The sequence below is a fragment of the Oncorhynchus keta genome, chromosome 10, assembly GCF_023373465.1.
Source record: "Oncorhynchus keta strain PuntledgeMale-10-30-2019 chromosome 10, Oket_V2, whole genome shotgun sequence".
In the NCBI taxonomy this organism is placed as follows: Eukaryota; Metazoa; Chordata; class Actinopteri; order Salmoniformes; family Salmonidae; genus Oncorhynchus; species Oncorhynchus keta.
Genome location: NC_068430.1, coordinates 64201310 through 64221118, shown reverse-complemented (window position 1 = coordinate 64221118; position 19809 = coordinate 64201310). Strand labels below are relative to the sequence as shown.

Sequence of the window (19809 nt, the reverse complement as noted above, 5' to 3'; positions counted from 1 at the left end):
TTCTGAAATGATGAATCGCCATCTTCATCGAATGTTTTCATAATTTGTCTGCATGTAAGCGCCAAAAAGCCTCGTCTATCAGTAGCCTATGAAAATTAGGGAGACAAGTGAACGACTCTCTCACTGATGCATTTCGGTAGGCTACAACTGACAGACGAGAGTCACTCACTTCAGCGTCACTGTCTGGCAAGACACGACATCCTAGGAAAGGAAACCTAGGAAATCCTTTGGTTTACTTGTCCATGTACATATAACCACGTTGTGTGATTTATGAAAGGCAAAGGTATATAGGAGAAGGACTATATTGAGTCAGTTCGACACCTATGATAAACTAGTAAACACTTCCTGTTCAGTTATTAATCAATGCACAGTAAATGGTCTACAACGTTCCACGACTCCGCGTGGCTGGCTATGTGGAAACACCCAAAAGAAAATAAATGTGTGTCAGAAATTAAAATAGGCTAAGTCGTGGATTTCACAAGCATCACTCTCTCTACCTACTCCGTGTAAAGGAATTTAACTGCAACCAGAGATCTGTATATAATGACAAGATGCTCCCTACCAATGGGGGGAGTCGTCCCAAACAAGGGAAGACAAGCGACAAGCTTAGGTCTAAAATAATCCCATAGAAACGCATTGGGTTTATTTTGGAAAGATTTTGGAGAGAGTGAAACCTCTCGCTTCGACTCTTCCTCTCTGCTGCGTTTCCTGTCATCGCTCGCTTTCTGACAGGAGCCTATCCTATCAATAGATCTGTAAAATAATCATATGGTTCATTCGAGCGGGACAGGGCTCAACGGACTAGCGAATTGAAACTTTTAAAATGAAAAGTAACCTAGTTAATATGAAATGGAAAATGTAGCAAGCTACAAATGAGTCTAACTGGCTGATTAGCCGACAGCATCAGCCGGCGCTAATGGAAAACACTGAGTATGGATTGATGCGTCCTCTTGAGATCCCCTTTGTTTTAGCGTTCACATGAGTCTGAACACTGACAAAACAAACCCATTCACAATGTCAGTTAGATGGGATGGAAGCCATCGGTAATGAAATGACCACAAAAACAGATTGAAATGAAAAGAAAATGGAAACGAGAAGGCCCCAGAGAATCTCAGCACTCACCAGGTGAAGGAAATATCCATGTAAGGGTGCGTCCAGGAACGGAAGGAAGGAAGGAAGGAAGGAAGGAAGGAAGGAAGGAAGGAAGGAAGGAAGGAAGGACAGAGAAAAAGGGAGAGTGTACAGGAGACCAGTTAAGAGAACAGGTCGCTAAACCCCTGATCCTGTGGAAAGCTAATTCTCTCATTATGTGTTCAGAGGTGGAAAACGGTGTAAACCTTTAACAGTTGTTTCAAGAACGTCAGTGCAAATTTGTCAACAAGACAGCTATTAATAAGGTTAATATCCCACTGGATAGTGAAGAGAATGTCTCATACTTCCCATATGGCTACACAAATGTTTACTGTGGGAAATGAAGGTTATTCCACCCTGTGCAACCACCTTCGAGAGTAATTATGTTCATTCAATGTTTCATAGTTAAAATACTGTTAACCCTACACTGTAAACCTAGAATGAACGTTTATAATCATTATTAGAGTAGGTCACACACCAGTCAGTGTTGTGTTTAGTGAGGACCATTCCATCCCCTTACCCATCCTTGCTGATGTCTCTGATGCGCACGCCATCTCCGTCCTTCCCCAGTCTGATCAGGTTCATCTTAGTCTCCAGGGTCATCAGGAAGGAGCCGCTGTACGAAATCTCCAGGTCAAACCACAGACCTGGGGGAGACAGACAGACAGAGGTTGGTGTGTGTGTAGGGCAGGCGATGTCTGTGTGCGTGTGTTCCTGTGTGTGTAGTCGAAATTACACATCTCTGTTTGGAAGAATGCCAATGGAGTGGAGGAACACATATTAGATGATCACGTTGACAAACCAAACTACTTGACCCAGCATTGAACAGTAACCTACCACCATTGACTGTAGCATGAAGACAAATAGCAGCGCTTCAGGTAAAGTCATTGGAAACTACAGTAAGTGATGAACTTTCCAGATCTGCAGAGCCTAAAGTTGAGTAGATCTGGCTAAAGGTTCTCAATCTGTGGCGAATGCTCCAGGACACTATTGCCAGACAGTGGAAGAGAACCGAAGTGAGGGATACAAAAAGAGAGAGATCACAGGACCCTTTGAACAGAGGGGAAACAGTTGGACACAGTGCGATACCCCTCACAGGGCTCGTTTGATGTCAGCGGGGTGCTGCTCGCTGCATAAACATGCGTCTCTTCTGAAAGCCCCAGCTCTGTTAATCTGGGTTAGAGAAATACCCTATCAAGGCCCCGGCCCAAAGCCTCCCTCACATGGGGCAGACCTGGGTTCTCCGAACAGGTTGACCATCACACACACTATTACACAGCAGCACGGGAATACAGACACACACTAGCACATACACGGTAACACACACGCACATCATGGAACTGTACTTTGGGAGAGAGCCACTTTACACCGCTAGGAGGCACTCCTGGGTTGATAGATGATGCAGGCGTGTATGTGCGTTAGTGAGAGACCATACACTCTCTCTTAGCAACACAGTAAGCCTTCACACTAACACACCAGTTGTATCTCTCCCACAGCAGGAATGATGGGAATTCTAACCGGCTTAATCAGACAGTCGATCAATAGATGACACACAGACTCATACGGTGCATTCGGAAAGTATTCAGACCCCTTTACTTTTTCCACATTCTGTTAAGTTAAAGCCTTACTCAAATGTATTAAATTAATTTCTTTCCTCATCGATCTACACTCAATAACCCATAAAGACAAAGTGAAAACAGAAATACTTTATTTAGATAAGAATTCAGACCCTTTGCTATGAGAGATTGAGTTCAGGTGCATCCTGTTTCCATTAATCATCCTTGAGATATTTCTACAACTTGATTGGAGTCCACCTGTGGTAATTTCAATTCAAATTCAAAAACCAAGCCATGAGGTCGAAGAAATTGTCCGTAGAGCTCCGACACAGGATTGTGTCGAGGCACAGATCAGGGGAAGGGTACCAAAAAATGTCTGCAGCATTGAAGGTCCCTGAGAACACAGTGGCCTCCATCGTTCTTAAATGGACAAAGATTTGAACCACCAATACTTCCTAGAGCTGGCCGCCCGGCCAAACTGAGCAATCGGAGGAGAACAGGGAGGTGAACAAGAACCTGATGGTCACTGACAGAGCTCCAGAGTTCCTCTGTGGAGATCGGAGAACCTTCCAGAAGGACAACCATCTCTGCAGCACTCCACCAATCAGGCCTTTATGGTAGAGTGGCCAGACGTAAGCCACAGTAAAAAGGCACATGACAGCCAGCTTGGAGTCTGCCAAAAGGCACCTATAAAGGCCTCTCAGATCATGAGAAACAAGATTCTCTAGTCTGATGAAACCAAGATTGAACTCCTTGGCCTGATGCCAAGCCTCAAGTCTGGAGGAAACCAGGCACCGCTCATCACCTGGCCAATACCATCCCTATAGTGAAGCATGGTGGTGGCAGATTCATGCTGTGGAGATGTTTTTCAGCGGCAGGGACTGGGAGACTAGGATCGAGGGAAAGACGAAGGGAGCGAAGTAAAGAGATCCTTAAATGAACAGTGAAGCTCTGTATGAGTCTGTAATTGAATAACACACATCCTCAATATCACAGGGTCTTTATCATGGCGTGTTTTAGAACACTGTGTACAGAAAGACAACTGTATGTCTCCTGTACGGCACTACACTGCTTTGAAATGAAAGATGTTCGGTTTACTTACAGCTAAAAGAGACTTGATAGCTAGACAGAAAGTTTTGGTACAAACGTAATTAGCATAGAGTATTATATACATTTTCAACTATTGTTGGCCAGTTCTTTTAGTGGGCTTTCATCCAAGGTAATTTACCTAGGACTAAGCTTAAGAGAGGAAAATCATGAACAGTAACATTTGAGTTGACCTGTAGCCTCACTGTTCCTGTTGATTTCACAGAAACACAGCAGGTAGAGAAAACGAGGAACTATGCATGAAAACCAACTAGTGACACCATTCACCTACAGGGTGAACACTCCCAGAGAATTGGAGAAGCTGCGCTTCTTTCTCCACAGCATCCTCGCCAAGCCTGAACGTTAGCTGTGCTAAGTGACCACAAGACAACGCAAAACGTACACAAACGCGCCCCAGCCCTGTCCACTCAGACCACATCCCCATGGTGTGTGCGAGAGAGAGAGAAAGCCAGGGGACTTGTGGCCCTTGCCAAACCCTGTGTGGCTCTGGTGATAATAAGGCTGTGCCCGACAGCGTTAGGGGTTAAGGGAGGGCAAGTCTGATAGCGTGGGGGGAGGAGCACCAAATCGCTAGCTGAGAGAGATGTATTGAACGATCAACTCTGTCCTAATTGGGGTGAGCTGGAATGGTGACGAGACAGATGAGCAGAGCAGGACCAGACAGACAGACCGACCGAGAGAAAGATGTGGGTCCTTAGGTCCACCGTCTATTCCACTGTCAGTGAGTTTTATTGATCGTGGTTGCCCAGCAGTTTCCAGTAAGGGCAGAAGGCAGAGACCTTGAGCTGCCTGGAGGACAGACTGGGCCTCTCTAACAGTCCTGGATTATATAAACATTTCTTTTGAATGTAAGCTAGAGGAATCTTTTCCTTAAGAAACATTATAGTTGCATACTCTTGTTCCAATGCAAATGATTGAAACGTTGGTGAACTCTAGCAAATATGTGTCTGTTAACCTGCACATTGCCAGTTCAGCTGTGTGTTAGCCTCAGTCTAGAACAGTGGTATTCAGTGGTCAGGGTGGGGGTGGCCAAAATAAAAATAAAGTTTCAGAGATGAAAATGTAATGAATTGAAGGTTATTTGTTGATGTAAAATGAATGAGGTTTTCCAGATAGATTCGTCAGCAAATTCTACTGTTCGTGAGAGTTCAATATTGACCTAATCCCTACTTACTTCGGGGCCTATTTCGAAACGGTTGCAGCATATGATCATTACTAAGTAACATTAGGTTGAGAGATAGTGGGACTCTGTAACCTAGTTGGATCGAACCACTATATCATTGACAACATCTTCCACTGCAAAACATCAGGCAATAACACAGTATTTTCCCAGAACGCTGATTACTCTTTAAACCCATAACAACTCACACAAAAACACAATTAACAACCCACAAAAAAAATGGTTGTCTGTGGAAGCCTGGGTTGTGTTCATTCTTATTGGAAAGGAGTAAGTAGCCCCTCCCCATTTCACTCAATACTTTACTGTTTGGTGACTAATGAACATAGCCCATAGCCCAGTCCCCCTGAGTGTAGTGGAAGTGCATTCCTCCAACTCCGATCCAACAGAATCGGTTCCCCTCAGCCTGTGGTGGAATCCATTTCCTCTCCCATTAAGTCTCAGAGCGCCGGGTAATAGAAATGACAAAACACTGGAGGCAGTGACTCAGAGGAACAGCAGGTAGATACAGAGAGACAGAGACAGAGAGTGTTTGGCAAAAAGAGGAAGAAATGGTATGAGAGGAACAGAGAAACTGGTAGAATGAAAGAAAGATGGGTAGTGTAGAGAAGCGACAATCCAACTGCCAGACATAGAAACACAGATTCTTTCACTAGTGTTCAACTCTTCTTGTCTGTAACTCAGCCCCATGGGGAAGCAGATTCAAGACTGGGCCCTAGCTAATTTATTCATTTCACCTATATTTAACCACAAAGGGCTCATTGAGATTTAAAATCTCTTTTTCAAGAGCGTCCTGGCCAAGACAGGCAGCACCAAGTCATTACAAAAATTACAGACAAACATGAAAAACTACAAGTAATCTAGTAAAAACCATAGAATTCACAAGAGTATAAAACAGCAAAAACAGCAAATTAAAAACATTGACAGGTCAGGGAATCTGTCTCAAAATCATTAATCAGTGATTTAAAAACACCAATCGGGACAAGTTCTTCCAGTTTAAAAGTTTTTTGTAAGGCGTTCCAAGACGATGGTGCAGAGTACATAAAAGCCCTTTTACCAAATCCAGTTCGGACATTTGGAACAGTTAGCAGGATAAAGTCCAGCGAACGAAGAGTACCCACCACATTTCTGAAAATAAAAATGCCCAAAATAAAAAGTTAGTAAACCCAAAATGGATTTGTAATTTTTTTAATTTATCCATTATTTTACCAGGTAAGTTAACTAAGAACACATTCTCATTTGCAGCAACGATGGAATAGTTACAGGGGAGAGGAGGGGGATTAATGAGCCAATTGTAAACTGGGGATTATTAGGTGACCGTGATGGTTTGAGGGCCAGATTGGGAATTTAGCCAGGACACCGGGGTTAACACCCCTACTCTTACAATAAGTGCTATGGGATCTTTAATGGACCTCAGAGAGTCAAGACACCCATTTAACTTCCCATCCGAAAGTATACCAGTGATTGAGCCTACTAGTGACTAGAGAAGGCCAGCCAACCCTGGTATACAAAGTGCAGTGGTGCATAAGGGTTTTGCAGTTTAAAATAAATCTCAAAGTGCCATAGTAAAGGGTGTCAATTGATCTCAAACACTGAGCGGAAGCATTCATATATAGAAGTTATGCCCCACAGTGTAGATTTTCTTGCATCTTATTAGTGTGTGAATATTAGGAGAGATGGTCCTTCTGTAGCTCAGTTGGTAGAGCATGGCGCTTGTAACGCCAGGGTAGTGGGTTCGATTCCTGGGACCACCCATACGTAGAATGTATGCACACATGACTGTAAGTCGCTTTGGATAAAAGCGTCTGCTAAATGGCATATTATGGTTTCATGTGACATGTAGATCAGGTACTTTACATTCTAGCAATGGCCAAAGATGACTGGCCCACTGAATGCCCCACTCCATTGGGGCATGGCCCTCCTATGGCTTCCATCCTATGGCCTCTCTTTTAAATTGCATATTCAATAACTTACAAAAACAATTGAGGCTGAAATGGGGAATTTTATCTTAGGCATAAGGCCTGTTTTTCTTTTGAAGCCAGAAGGAGGCTAGTATCAGCTACATTTTTGCCTTTACTAGACTATGGGGATATTTTATTAAGGGTGTATGTACCCAGAAATGACATGTGCTGTGTATGCACCCAATAATGATTACCTACTGTGCAAATACGGAAGGTAAGGTGTTTGACGGTTAGATGTTACGAGAGACACTCCACTTCTGCTAGAAAGCAACCAACCAACAGTCACTCCACTAAAGTTGAGGCATATTCATATTATGAGCTGATTCATATTATGTACCGTCCAAACTTCTGCTCAACTGTACTCTACAAACTGCAGTGTGTTTGTACTGAGAAGCTGGTTGTGCAACTAACAGCCAAGTCTATGGCCCCTCTAGTGTACCTCAGCCTTTATTTACTCAGTCTAACAGATAACCATGTGACCCACTCAACAGCTCAGGACTTGATTACATTGTACTTAGTAAGGCATTTTCCCGCAAAACACATTCCATCACAGTAGCATAATATTCTAAACAAGAGCTTGATTAACATAGCACGGTACTCGTCGATAATGTTGTCAATGAGTGATATTGAGTGAGTAAACGCCTATCAGGATTGGGTAGACTCCTGTGGAACATAATGATCAAATTCTTCTTAATAGATATATTCATTGAGTTGAGGTATTGCCCCTACTGGGATTGGAAATGCTCCTCCTGTTGATGAACGTAAATGTTACAATTCTTAAGTCTTACAATATAGAATGGAAGCATAAAGTCATCACCGACACGGACCAGTCTGGCGTCTCGTTCAATGAATAACCTACTGTGTCATTGTGGTCGCTTGGTCGTTGTTAGCACGGTTAGCTAGCATCACACGGTGTCTCTCAGTGGTGTTGCTGTCCCCTGGTCCAGGGGTTATGACAGAGCCCTAATATTACAATCTTATTAATCAGAGAAAGGGGCTGGATAAGGGAGCGGTGGGGAGTCATCACAAAAACACACCGACACGTCCGTACTAGGACAGAGCAAAGAGAGAAAATGTACATGTGTTAAACAGTAGCGACGTGTGCCAATAAATCAGAGGATGTAAATCAACACTGCGCCTGTCAGAAAAGAAATGACAAGATTGTTATAATACTGTTATTGCATAAAATGGTTGTTTTATGCAACAGAATAGGGGATTTCTAGAACACTCCTCTGTGTGTGTGGGCTGAAAGCAGGCTTCTTTAACACTGACAGTGGATTTACAATGGATTAGTGATTAGACAACATTCCATTTCATGATTAGTGTCTGTGTTTGTCTGTCGGTAACAGGGAGAACTAATCTCCAGTTTCTTTCAAAAGAAAATATTTTGTATTCTAGGTTGCGTTAGCATTTTTGTACAAGCGAGCAGTAAATCTTGATGTCTGTTGAAATGTGAAAGGTCTCTCCTTTTGATTGCAATAATTCCAAGACACGACATACAAACAACCACAAAACTGCCCGTATGTTTATAGAGAGCCATGCTGGCCTGAATCTACAGTTCATGCCTTCTCGTAAAGGGCCTTCCTGAATGAAACAGTGATTCTAATAAACAGACTGCACAGCACGGCTCTAAATGACAGCCCTGCATCTGCCACAATGTCACCACGCAGCGGAGGGGATCAATTGCAATGCAGGGGCGGTGTGAAGTGGAATTCAAACCACATCGCACAGTGGGAGCATGGCTGAGCGAGTGTGTTAGTGGCAGAGTATGTGTGTTTGAGTGTGTGTATAAACACAATGTATTGCAATTTTCTTCATTGGTCAGGATTTGGTTGATGGACAGTACAGTAGCACACATCCAGGGTTCTTGCCTTGATGGTCCACTGAGGGTTTGGAGGCGCCAAGGATTCTGGGAGTGGCCACGCCCATGTCTAGCTCTGTCAGGGTCAGCTCGTTCATGAAGTAGGGGAGCTGGAGGAGAAGGAAACAGTCAAGCAGATCTCTTTACACACACACAGTCTGCAGCTGCAGGGGATAGTAAGTGCATGTTAGAGGTTGATGGTAACAGGCCACTCACTCGCTCCTTCGACATCTCCCACATTCTACTAGTCATTCTCTTCTGCCACAAAGGCCCCTATCGACTCCCTCACGCCGGCTAGATGAGACAACAAGACTAACAGCCAACATCACCACATGACATTGGGAATATGACCAGACGAAGAGCTATCGTGGGGCTAGTAACAACTCCAAAGACGAAACAATGGGGGTAATCGAAGGACCAGGATACAAAACAGGGATGAAGAGAGAGAGGAATGAGGGTCTCTCTCTGAGCCCAGTGTGGAGTCTCTGAGTCCTGTGGCGGGGCTGCACAGCGGAAGTGGCTGACATTTAGAGAGTGTGTGTGTGTGTGTGTGTGTGTGTGTGTGTGTGTGTGGTGTGTGTCCCTGCAGAGTCGGAAGGATCCACTGTGAGGCATTAAGTCCCCTGGTCAATTTTTATTTTGTTTTTTCATTATTAGTCATGCATGGCCCATTCTCGCTCTCTACTCTTCTTCTGAGCCAAATAAACGTTGCACTCTCCCTCTTCTTCATCCCTTCTGGAGCTCAGTGGTAACAGAATACAGTACATATACAACAGTGTAAGAATGCTCTTAAGCACACAAGCAGTTTGTCACAACAGGGCCATAGGTGAGAGGTGAGAGGCAAGAGGTCAAAGGCCACTCACCCGGATCTTGCTGAGTTTCATCTGGATCTTCTTCGAGACCACGTCGGCCCAGTAGGGCTCGCCCAGGAAGTCCCATACCACCCGGCCAATCAGAGAGTTCACCCAGGCAACAGGCTCCTCCTCCCCCAGCACCAAGACAGGGCCAAAGCTGCTGCTGCTCAGCAACTAGTAGGGAGGCGGGGACACAAGAGGAGAAAAATAAGGAAGCATGATAAACTTTAACTTAGCACTGTAATTGGATTAATTTACTGAAATTATGTATAATAAAAACAAATTATGAATTTAATAATAGAGTATAGTACAGTAAAGTATTTTCTTTTTTTTTTAAATACACAAAAAGAGAAAGAAATAAGGGAGTGTTGATGGTATACCTTCTTGCCCAACCCAGGGCTACTCTGTGGACTCTGGACTACGGGACTAGTGGCAGCGACGGGGGTGGCAGTGGCAGTCTCGGGGGGCACCAGGGTGGCCATGTATACACTGTAGTCCAGTAGGGACTTGGTCTTGGCTGTTACGCCTGCTGTTGAGTCCTTGGCCCTTGGCTGAGACGCTAGCACCTCGTCCAGACTGCTGCGGCTGTTGCTGCGGCTGTGAGAGTTCAAGGCTGACGGTGGGGGGGTCAAAGGTGAACAAGATATTATAAAGAAGCAGCTAGATCAAAATATTTCATGTGCATTATGAAATACAAATGTAGCCTTGCACTTTCCTCAGGTGCATTCACATTGTCACACTATATATGTGCAAGCATGCTAGCGCCAGACATGATTGTTGAATTAAGAGACTCAACAAGTAACAACTTCCTGTAAATAACTAGTATGGAAGAAAGTGTGTGTAAGTTGGTCCGTGAGTGTGTGTGTGTGTCACCTAGATCAATCCACTGACCGGTCTTAATCCCCTGCAGACTGGTGGCTCTCTTCATCCCAGGCTTGGAGGCCAGCAGGATCCTCCGGTGCCACTCCTCCTTCTCCCTCCCTGTCCGACCAAACAGGTACAGGGTCAGCTCTGGACCACAGGACCTTTTGGCCTCCTCCGTCACCGCGGTGGCCTCTCCTGTGATCGTGGTTCTCTCGTTTGTGGTTTCGCTGCGGTCGCCCTCTGCCTTGGACATGAAGTCGTCCTGCTTGGCCAGCTCGATGCAGATAGGGTACTTCTTGTTCCACACGCGCTTCCTGGCCAGATTCTGGGGCACCAGAAAGATCTAGAGAGGGAATACAAGGATTGATTGAGTTGGGTGTGTGTGTGGCCTAATGGGAACTTAAAACTGAAATGGACTCCAAGACCAAAGGCCAAGTACACACACCACATATACTATATGTAATATATAGCAGATGGTGACACATACACCCACAACCCCTCTTCACCCCCGCCCGTAGCTGATCGTGGGTCAATCTGCATTTTCCACATTAAAATGGTTACGGTTAGGATTGGGGTAGGGGAAGCTGATCTAAGATCTATACCTAGGCGGAAATGCACCCACCTTGCTGTCAGTGAGGTCGTAGATCTTCTGGCTGATGTAGCTGACGTCGGGCTTGGATTCGTTATGCGTGGCCCGCCGGGCGATATTGCGGTTGGGTTTGGACAGGCGCAGGATGGAGCCCTCTAGTCTCACATACACAGAGTGGGTCAGAGTGGCGTGGTATGTCTCCGGGTCATAGTTCACTATCTCGTTCATCCAGCCCTGCAGGATGAGATAGAGAAATTAGTCAGGCATTTTTTTGGTACCCATCCCCAGATCTGTGCATCGACACAATCTTGTCTCGGAGCTCTAAGGACAATTCCTTCGACCTCATGGCTTGGTTTTTGCTCTGACATGCACTGTCAATTGTGGTACCATATATAGACAGGTGCGTGCCTTTCCAAATCATGTCCAATCAATTGAAATTTACCACAGGTGGACTCCAATCAAGTTGTAGAAACATCTCAAGGATGATCAATGGAAACAGGATGCAGCTGATCACAATTTCCAGTCTCATAGCAAAGTGTCTGAATACTTATGTAAATATATATATTTTTTTTTTAATACATTTACAAAATTTATAAAAACCTGTTTTCACTTTGTCAATATGAGGTATTGTGTGTAGACTGATGAGACAAATAAATAATTGCATCCATTTTACAATAAGGCTGTGAAGCAACAAAATGAGAAAAAGGTCAAGGGGTCTGAAGACGTTCTGAATGCACTGTATGAACCTCCAGTACTGCTGAACCCTTCCGGAAAGACACTACAATGATTTTAGGCACCTGACAAAGCAAATTAATGTTAAATGCATGAACTTCCGATTCTGTCAACGTATAGAAACTAAATCACAATCATTGTGTCAAAATTGAGATCACAACTCCGGTGTGTGTGTAGAAATGGTCTGGAACAGATAAGATGGCTTTGGTAATGCTCAAAGTAGGCTGCTGAGAAATATGATGCATGTCTTGTCAATGGACCTGAGCCTGAGTCTCTTTGGCTTAGTAGATAGCCTTTCGGCTCCTTTCCTGGGTTTGTTCGCGTTGTCATTTCAAATTATGAACATACAATAAGTATTCAAATGAAAAGCCAGTCCCTTTGTGAGCTAGGGCGCACCATGTGTGTAGTTAGACCAAAATGATGTAGTTTGGTGGGTAAAAAGGTCATCATTTGTTTTTGAAAAATAGCTTCCAAAACATATTTGGTGTGGAGGTCAATTATAAAACTTTATGGTAGTAAATTAACTGTGTTGATTTATTTAGATGTTTTCCCCTCAGAAATCACTCCTGCTGGCTTAGACTGCACACTGTGTGTGTGTGTGTCTATGTTCTAATGTCACTGCTACCAACAGCTTCATTAAACTACTAGGCGTAATCAAATCTAAGGGGTGGAAATGAAGTCCGTCTAAATCCCTGGACATGCCCTATGCCACAGACGGGAACAGTAACTTCTAAAATGCTTAACCTTCAAACAACGGTGATGCCATCACAGACTCAAACACACAACTATCCACGACTTCACCTCAACCCTGATACACTGTTAGGTATAGTGCTCCTAGTTGCTCCTAGTGGCTATCATCGCTTTTACAACCAGTGCATATTGTTCACGTTATTTCATGCCACCATGTGAAATATTTAATCGCCGGTTTGGCCTTGAACCACTAACACAATCATCATCCAACGGCAGTAGATTGAAGAAGATAGTAAAATCGCGACAGCAGTCATCTAGTAACTCGCTGCCTCTTCTCCTCGTCAGCTGAGTCTGAAGTAGTGCACTATATTGGGAATAGGGTGCCATTTAGGATGCAACCTTCCAGTCGCATCTCGTCCCTTCCTCTTCGCAGAGATCAAGACGGCCCCTAGAGCTTTGCCATCACAGACACACAAGTCTCCAGCAGGAAACTTGATATAGGCCTAGATGTGCTGGTTCTATTGCTCCTACAGCTAGACATGAAGAGAGGGAGGATGGAGAGAGAGAGAGAGAGCGAGACACAGAAAGAGAGAAGACACCGTTGTCACCAAATTCTCATATTATAGTCATGAACAAAGCCTATCCCTTTTGTGTCCCAAACACCACCATTCACTGTCCCTTTGACTGACAAGGCCAAGCCCAGGAAAGTAAAGCCTGCCAGTTAATGTGCTTGTGTGCTGTCTGCCGGTGATGTTATCATCAGCTTTCCAATATGTGGGGGTCAAACAAGACAGTGAACCCTCTCCATTATATTATGCGACTGACCGACTGGCCTTCACAGCCAGTCCAGAGGTGACATCATTTGGAAGAGGGCCACGGGACGTGGGGTGACCACTCTACCACAGAGTCTATTACTGTCTGGCAAGCTATGGAGGGCATTAGCAGTGAAGAGAAGTAGGCTAACAGGCTTTGAGTATGATATATAGCCACAGTGGGTATGGTCTGTCTGATCCATTTGAGTGCTAATGCTGCTGAATGAGGCAGCTGGCTAGCGCTAAAACAACTCCCCTCAGGTAATTTATTGTCTATTAGCGCTAACAATGGAGGATGAGGTATATTTGCCTCTGAGCCTCACTCTTTTGTTCCCTCTGACATCAAAGTGGTGAGCGAGACGATCTCATTTGATGCTCAAATAGGCGTATTTCTTCTCTGAATGGCACTTTATGTGGTCTGTCACAACAGGCATCTGCATTTGTCTAGAGACTAGTCAGTAGTCTAGAGGAGGATAATAGAAGAGGCTGTGAGAGGATGCTAGCAGATACCCATAGACTTCCAGTCATTGCGCTAACGTTAGTTAGCATTGGTTTGCAAAACTACCTGGAACTTTTCATACTGGGCACAGAGACACAGAAATGGTATCCACTAGTTTATCTGACTCTGGGGGAGTAGATAAATCGGCTCATTGCTAAAGTCCCGAAGTATGCCTTTAAGCCAGTCAAGGATCATGATGGGTGCTGAAACATTGTACAGGTAACTGCCAAAATAAAGGACACTTGTGTAAATGAGGGATACAAAGTATATTGAAAGCAGGTGGTGCCACACAGGTGAGGTTCCTGAGTTAATTAAGAAATTATCGTCCCATCATGCTTAGTGCCCTTGTGCCATTATTTTGGCTACAATGTCTAGAAGAGATCTCAGTGACTTTGAAAGTGGGTTCTCAAAGGGTAGGGTGTCTGTGTGAGTCTCAGTCACCAGATCTCAAACCAATTGAACACTTATGGGAGATTCTGGAGCAGCACCTGAGACATTTTCAACCACCATCAACAAAATAACACCAAATTAAGGAATTTCCCATGTCAGAATAGTGTCGCATCCCTCCAATAGAGTTCCAGACACTTTTAGGATCCATGCCAAGGTGCATTGAAGCTGATCTGGCAACTCACGTTGGCCCAACGCCCTGTTAAGACACTTTTGTTGGTGTTGCCTTTATTTTGTCAGTTACATGTAGGTAATCAGTCAGTCTAAAAAGAGACCTGATCTAGGCCTACTTCACGGTGCTCTTACAATTCATTCTCTACAAGGTTTGCACAATTCCCAAATTTCCAGGTTCTTTAAGAAGTCACCAGTTGGAGGATTCCTGGAATTAGGAGAGAATAAGCAGGGAGGAAATCCTCCAACTAGGATTTCTGAAAAATCTGGGAACATTAGAAGTTTCATGTGAAAGTATTTTAAAGGTGCTTTTATGAAAACAGTATTACATTGACAACAGCAGGAACTAAAATAATAATTTTCAGCTATTACCAGGCTACAAGACGGTCATCCAGCTTCTTCTTAAATTTACAATGAACACTAATGAGATCAAGGCTAGTGAATTACAGGTCAACCTTGAGAAATCGATCTCTCTAATGTTCGGTCGAAAACAGATTTGCTCTGATATAACACAAGTATTGGGAAAGTTCAACGTGATACCTTACCACAGCAGGTCTCTCATTGTTAACAAATAGAAATCCGGCCATTAGCTAGGTAATAATGACATGGTGTTATGAATCTTTCATTTCTGGGGCCGTGTTCAGTACCACTGCCTATTCATGTGACCATGGATTTCGGCATATCTTCAGTTAATTGGTTTTTACAGTGATTTCAAACCTCTCCTCTGGGATCCCCAGACTGCCCAATGAATTTGCTCTATTCCAGAGCTAGCACTATTGATCCCACTTCGCGACTAATCATTAAGCCCTTGCTTAGTGAATCCGGAGTGGTAGTTCCAGGGTACAACTCAATTGTGAAACATCTGGGGGTCCCCGAGGAGGGGTTAGAAAACCATTAGGTTAGAAGACCATGGAGTTCCTCACCTTGAAGATGTTTGGCTCTTTGATGCCCATCTGGGCCATGTTCCACAGCCTCCCCTGGTGTCTGGGATGTCTGGAGCGATTGCCAGAAGGCTTGGGTCCGGCCAACCACACCACAGCGATAGCTAGCATGAACCCTAGTCCCACTCCGAGCAGCATACCCCCAACGTAGGTGGGCAGGGGCAACACGAAGTACCCGTAGACCAGCGCTGTGATGATGATCAGGGTGTAGTGTGGAATGCTGGGTGGTGGATCTTCTCCCTCTGACTTGTCGTCACTGCATAGTTCCGGACTGCCACTAGGGGGAAGTCTCACTTGGCTGCATGTATTGTTCGTTCTGTCAACATAATCCCCGTCGGTATCCTCAAAGTCCTCACTAGACAGGACACAGAAGTCCTCATCCTCCAGCTTGGCCAGGGCCGACATGGAGCACTTGTCCAGGCCGAGAGAGGCGGAAACGGAGGAGGACATCTTAGGACTTCTGGTGTGACTGGTGTCAGCGGTGGGATTTGGCAAGCTGGCTCCGTTTCCGGTTCCCTCGGACTCCCAGTCATCCCCGGTTTCCTCCTCCTTGATGCTGTAGTTGTTGTTGCTCTCCGGTTGGCCGTTGTTGAGGGAGGCCAGGCAGGTGAGCTCCGAAGCACTGGACGAGAGCGCTTTGGACCGGAAGGCACTGCTGCCAATGCCTCCGCTCTTGTCCTCCATGATCTTATTTAACATCTGGAGAGGCTCGTAGATGGCCTCTGAGAAACGGCGCTTAGTGTCCTCGATGCTCGCCTCCACAGACGCCTTAAAGAAGTTGCGGCTGTCTGGGGAGGTGAGCGTCGAGGAGGGTGCAGTCTTGGAGTCACCCCCGGCAACAACACCCACCGGGGCACGGGATTGGGTGAATTGCTTGAAGAGTTGCAGGTGGAGGCGGGAGTCCGAGAGGCGGTAGGGCGAGGAGGAGGAGGAAGAGGATTCCTGGGAGGTGTCAGAGGAGAGTGACTTGACCAGGGTTTTCATCGGGTGGCGGTGGCGCACGGAAGTGGGGGCAGCGGGGGAGATGGAGACAATCTCAGAAGGCTCGACGATGTCAGAGGATAGAGACTTGACCAGGCTGAAGAAAAGTTTGCCGCTAGACTTGGAGGGAGAGGAAGTGGATTTACAGTTGGAGGCAGGGGAAGGAGAGGAGCTCTTCGGTTCAGAGGGTAATGTGGAGGTAATGGAGCTTTGAGGACCAGTTGATGATGACATAGGCAGAACTGCAGCCTGAGCCTCAGAGTTCAACCCCGCACCTTCAAGGATCAGATCCTCGCTGGCCTCCAGGGCCTTCACAATGCCTGGGTACTCCTTGGGTGCAGCAGGGGGATGAGGAGAGGACGCAACTGCCCCATAGAGCTCCTCTTCCTCCTCCTCCTCGCCCAGGGGCGAGAAGTGGATGGTGATGGATTTCCGGGACAGCGAGCCCTGGACGTGGAGCTTGGGCACAGGTGGCGGCCGTGAGGCTGAGGGAGGAGGAGCTTTGGCGTTGTCTGCATGGCTACTGTGGCAGCTGGCCATCGCAGTGCTCCTGCTGGGTCACAGTCTAGGGAGATAGACAGGGAGAGGGCAAAGGTTACACACATGTCCCCATACTGTATCATTACCAAACAAACTTATACTACAGAGTATATGGCGTTAAATGGGTATTAATATTGACCACACATAGCCCTATGCAAATACACACATGAACCTACATAAACAGGAGGGCAATGTCAGGCATGTAGGCTATATAGTACATGACATCCCCATGTGTCATTATCAAACAACCTCAACTCAGCCAGAACAAAGAACGGTTTCAACAACGGGCATTAGACTGTTAAATCGAGGTTTGGGGGAGGAACCTACTCTAATAGCAGGGCTAGAAGGCGTATTACTTAGCAATTAACAAAAGTTAATCAAGCCGAGTTACAGTAGCCATATCCTATGAGATGCCCCTATAATATCCTTCTTGAAAGCAGGGCCAAATCAATGAGGGGAAATGTAATTAAGCCCTTAAAGACTTCCCCTGGCTGAGCCCTTTCCTTTGATAGGGGATGGAGTCCAACACAGCTCTTACAGGAAGCCCACAGTCTTCTGACAAGAATGGCCACCACACTGAGGGACCAGCTGGCTTGCAGGGCTGGTGAAAGAAACCTAAACCTAAGAAACCTAAAACCCTGGAGTCCGATACTATTTCCTAGTTTGTGAGTGGCTGACACTGAAATCACGGCTACTATAGCAATGATTAATGGGAGCAATCACAAAGGCAATCCCTGTAAATAGCACTGAATCGATCTACGATATCACAAGAAAGCAAGAAGCTAAAGCAGCAAGGAAGGTTGATGGTCCTAAGATGGGGCCGGAGAAGGCGGTGGACGTTTTACGTGTTCCTATCCAATTGTTTTTTCATGTGTTTCTTCGCATTGTTTGTAACTTATTTAGTCATTTATTTAGTACCTAATGTTGCGGCTACCGTCTCTTCTAAACGAAAATAACTTCTGGACATCAGACCTGCAAATATTTTTGTAAATAACAGCTGGTGCACGATATCTAAGGAAGTCTCAAGGTTTTGCTCGCCTGAGGTATAGTATCTCATGATAAGCTGTAGACCACACTATCTACCTAGATAATTTTCTAGACACCACCACAGACTGAGGCCGGCACTAAACTGCACTCAATGAACTATTCCGCCATAAGCAAACAGGAAAACGCTCAGCCAGAGGCGGCGCTCCTAGTGGTCGGGGACTTTAATGCAGGAAAACTTAAATATGTTTGACCTAATTTCTATCAGCATGTTAAATGTGCAACCAGAGGGAAAAAAACACCACCTCTACTCCATTCTTGAGACGCATACAAAGCTCTCCCTCACCCCCCATTTGGCAAATTTCACCATAATTCTATCCTCCTGATTCCTGCTTACAAGCAAAAACTAAAGCAGGAAGCACTAGTGACTCGATCAATAAAAAAGTGGTCAGATGAAGCAGATTCTAAGCCACAGGATTGTTTTGCCAGCAGAGACTGGAATATGTTCTGGGATTCCTCAGACAGCATTGATGAGTACACCACATCAGTCATTGGCTTCATCAATAAGTGCATCGATGACGTCTTCCCGACAGTGACCGTACGTACATACCCCAACCAGAAGCCATGGATTAAGGCAACAGCCGTACTGAGCTAAAGGCTAGAGCTGCTGTTTTCAATGAGCGGGACTCTAACCCGGAAGCTTAGAAGAAATCCCGCTATGCACTCAGATGAACCAACAAACAGGCAAAGCTTCAATACAGGACTAAGATCGAACCGTACTACACCGGCTCTGACGCTCGTCGGATTTGCAAACCATTACAGACTACAAAAGGGAAGCACAGCCGAGAGCTGCCCAGAAACACGAGCCTTCCAGACGAGCTAAACTACTTTTATGGTCGCTTTGAGGCAAATAACACTGAAACATCCATGAGAGCAACAGCTGTTCCAGATTGTGTGATCACGCTCTCCGCAGCCAATGTGAGTAAGCCCTTTAAACAGGTGAGCCGCAGGCCAGACGGATTACCAGGACGTGTAGTCAGAGTATGCACTGACCAACTGGCAAGTGTCTTCACTGACATTTTCATTTTCTCTCCCTGTCTGTGTCTGTAATACCAACATGTTTCAAGCAGACCACCATACTGCCTGTGCCCTAGACCCATTCCAATGTGTATAGCGCTCTAACAAATTCAATGATGATGCCATCTCTATTGCACTCCACACTGCCCTTTCCCACCTCGACAAAAGGAACACCTATGTGAGAATGCTATTCATTGACTACAGCTCAGCGTTTAATAACATATTGCCCTTGATGCTCATCACTAAGCTAAGGACCCTGGGACTAAACACCTCCGTCTGCAACTGGATCCTGGACTTCCTGATGGGCAGCCCCCAGGTGGTAAGGGTAGGTAACAACACATCCGCCACGCTGATCCTTAACACAGGGGCCCATTGGGTGCGTGCTCAGTCCCCTCCTATACTCCCTGTTCACTCATGACTGCACGGCCAGGCACGACTCCAACACCGTCATTAAGTTTGCCGATGACAACAGTGGTAGGGCTTATCACCGACAACAATGAGACAGCCGAGTGGTGCGAGGATAGCAACCTCTCCCTCAACATGAGCAAGACAAAAAGGAGATGATTGTGGACTACAGGAAGAGGACTAAGCACGCCCCTATTCTCATCAACGTGGCTGTAGTGGAGCAAGTTGAGAGCATCTTGACTGGTTGCATCACTGCCTGGTATGGCAACTGCTTGGCCTCCGACCGCAAGGCACCAGAGGGTAGTGCGCATGGCTCAGTACATCACTGGGGCAAAGCTTCCTGCCATCCAGGATCTCTATACCAGGCGGTGTCAGAGGTAGGCACTAGAAATTGTCAGACTCCAGCCACCCTTGTCATAGACTGTTCTCT

General features: G+C 45.6%; 1 protein-coding gene across 5 annotated transcripts in view; it reads right to left on the bottom strand.

Annotated features, from left to right (window-relative positions):
- LOC118389193 (testis-expressed protein 2-like) overlaps positions 1-19809 on the bottom strand; it is a 59216-nt gene that overhangs the window by 8388 nt on the left and 31019 nt on the right. For 3 of the 5 annotated variants that reach the window (XM_035779012.2, XM_035779014.2, XM_035779013.2), the window contains exons 3-9: positions 15375-16938; positions 11134-11334; positions 10521-10854; positions 10028-10260; positions 9657-9821; positions 8804-8903; positions 1652-1778 (exon numbers count right to left, since the gene is read on the bottom strand). In XM_035779012.2, the coding sequence (XP_035634905.1) occupies positions 1652-1778; positions 8804-8903; positions 9657-9821; positions 10028-10260; positions 10521-10854; positions 11134-11334; positions 15375-16913 (2699 nt within the window). In that variant the 5' untranslated portion in view covers positions 16914-16938. The remainder of the gene's footprint in view (positions 1-1651; positions 1779-8803; positions 8904-9656; positions 9822-10027; positions 10261-10520; positions 10855-11133; positions 11335-15374; positions 16939-19809) is intronic. The other 2 variants (XM_035779015.2, XM_035779016.2) reach the window with 1 other exon arrangement.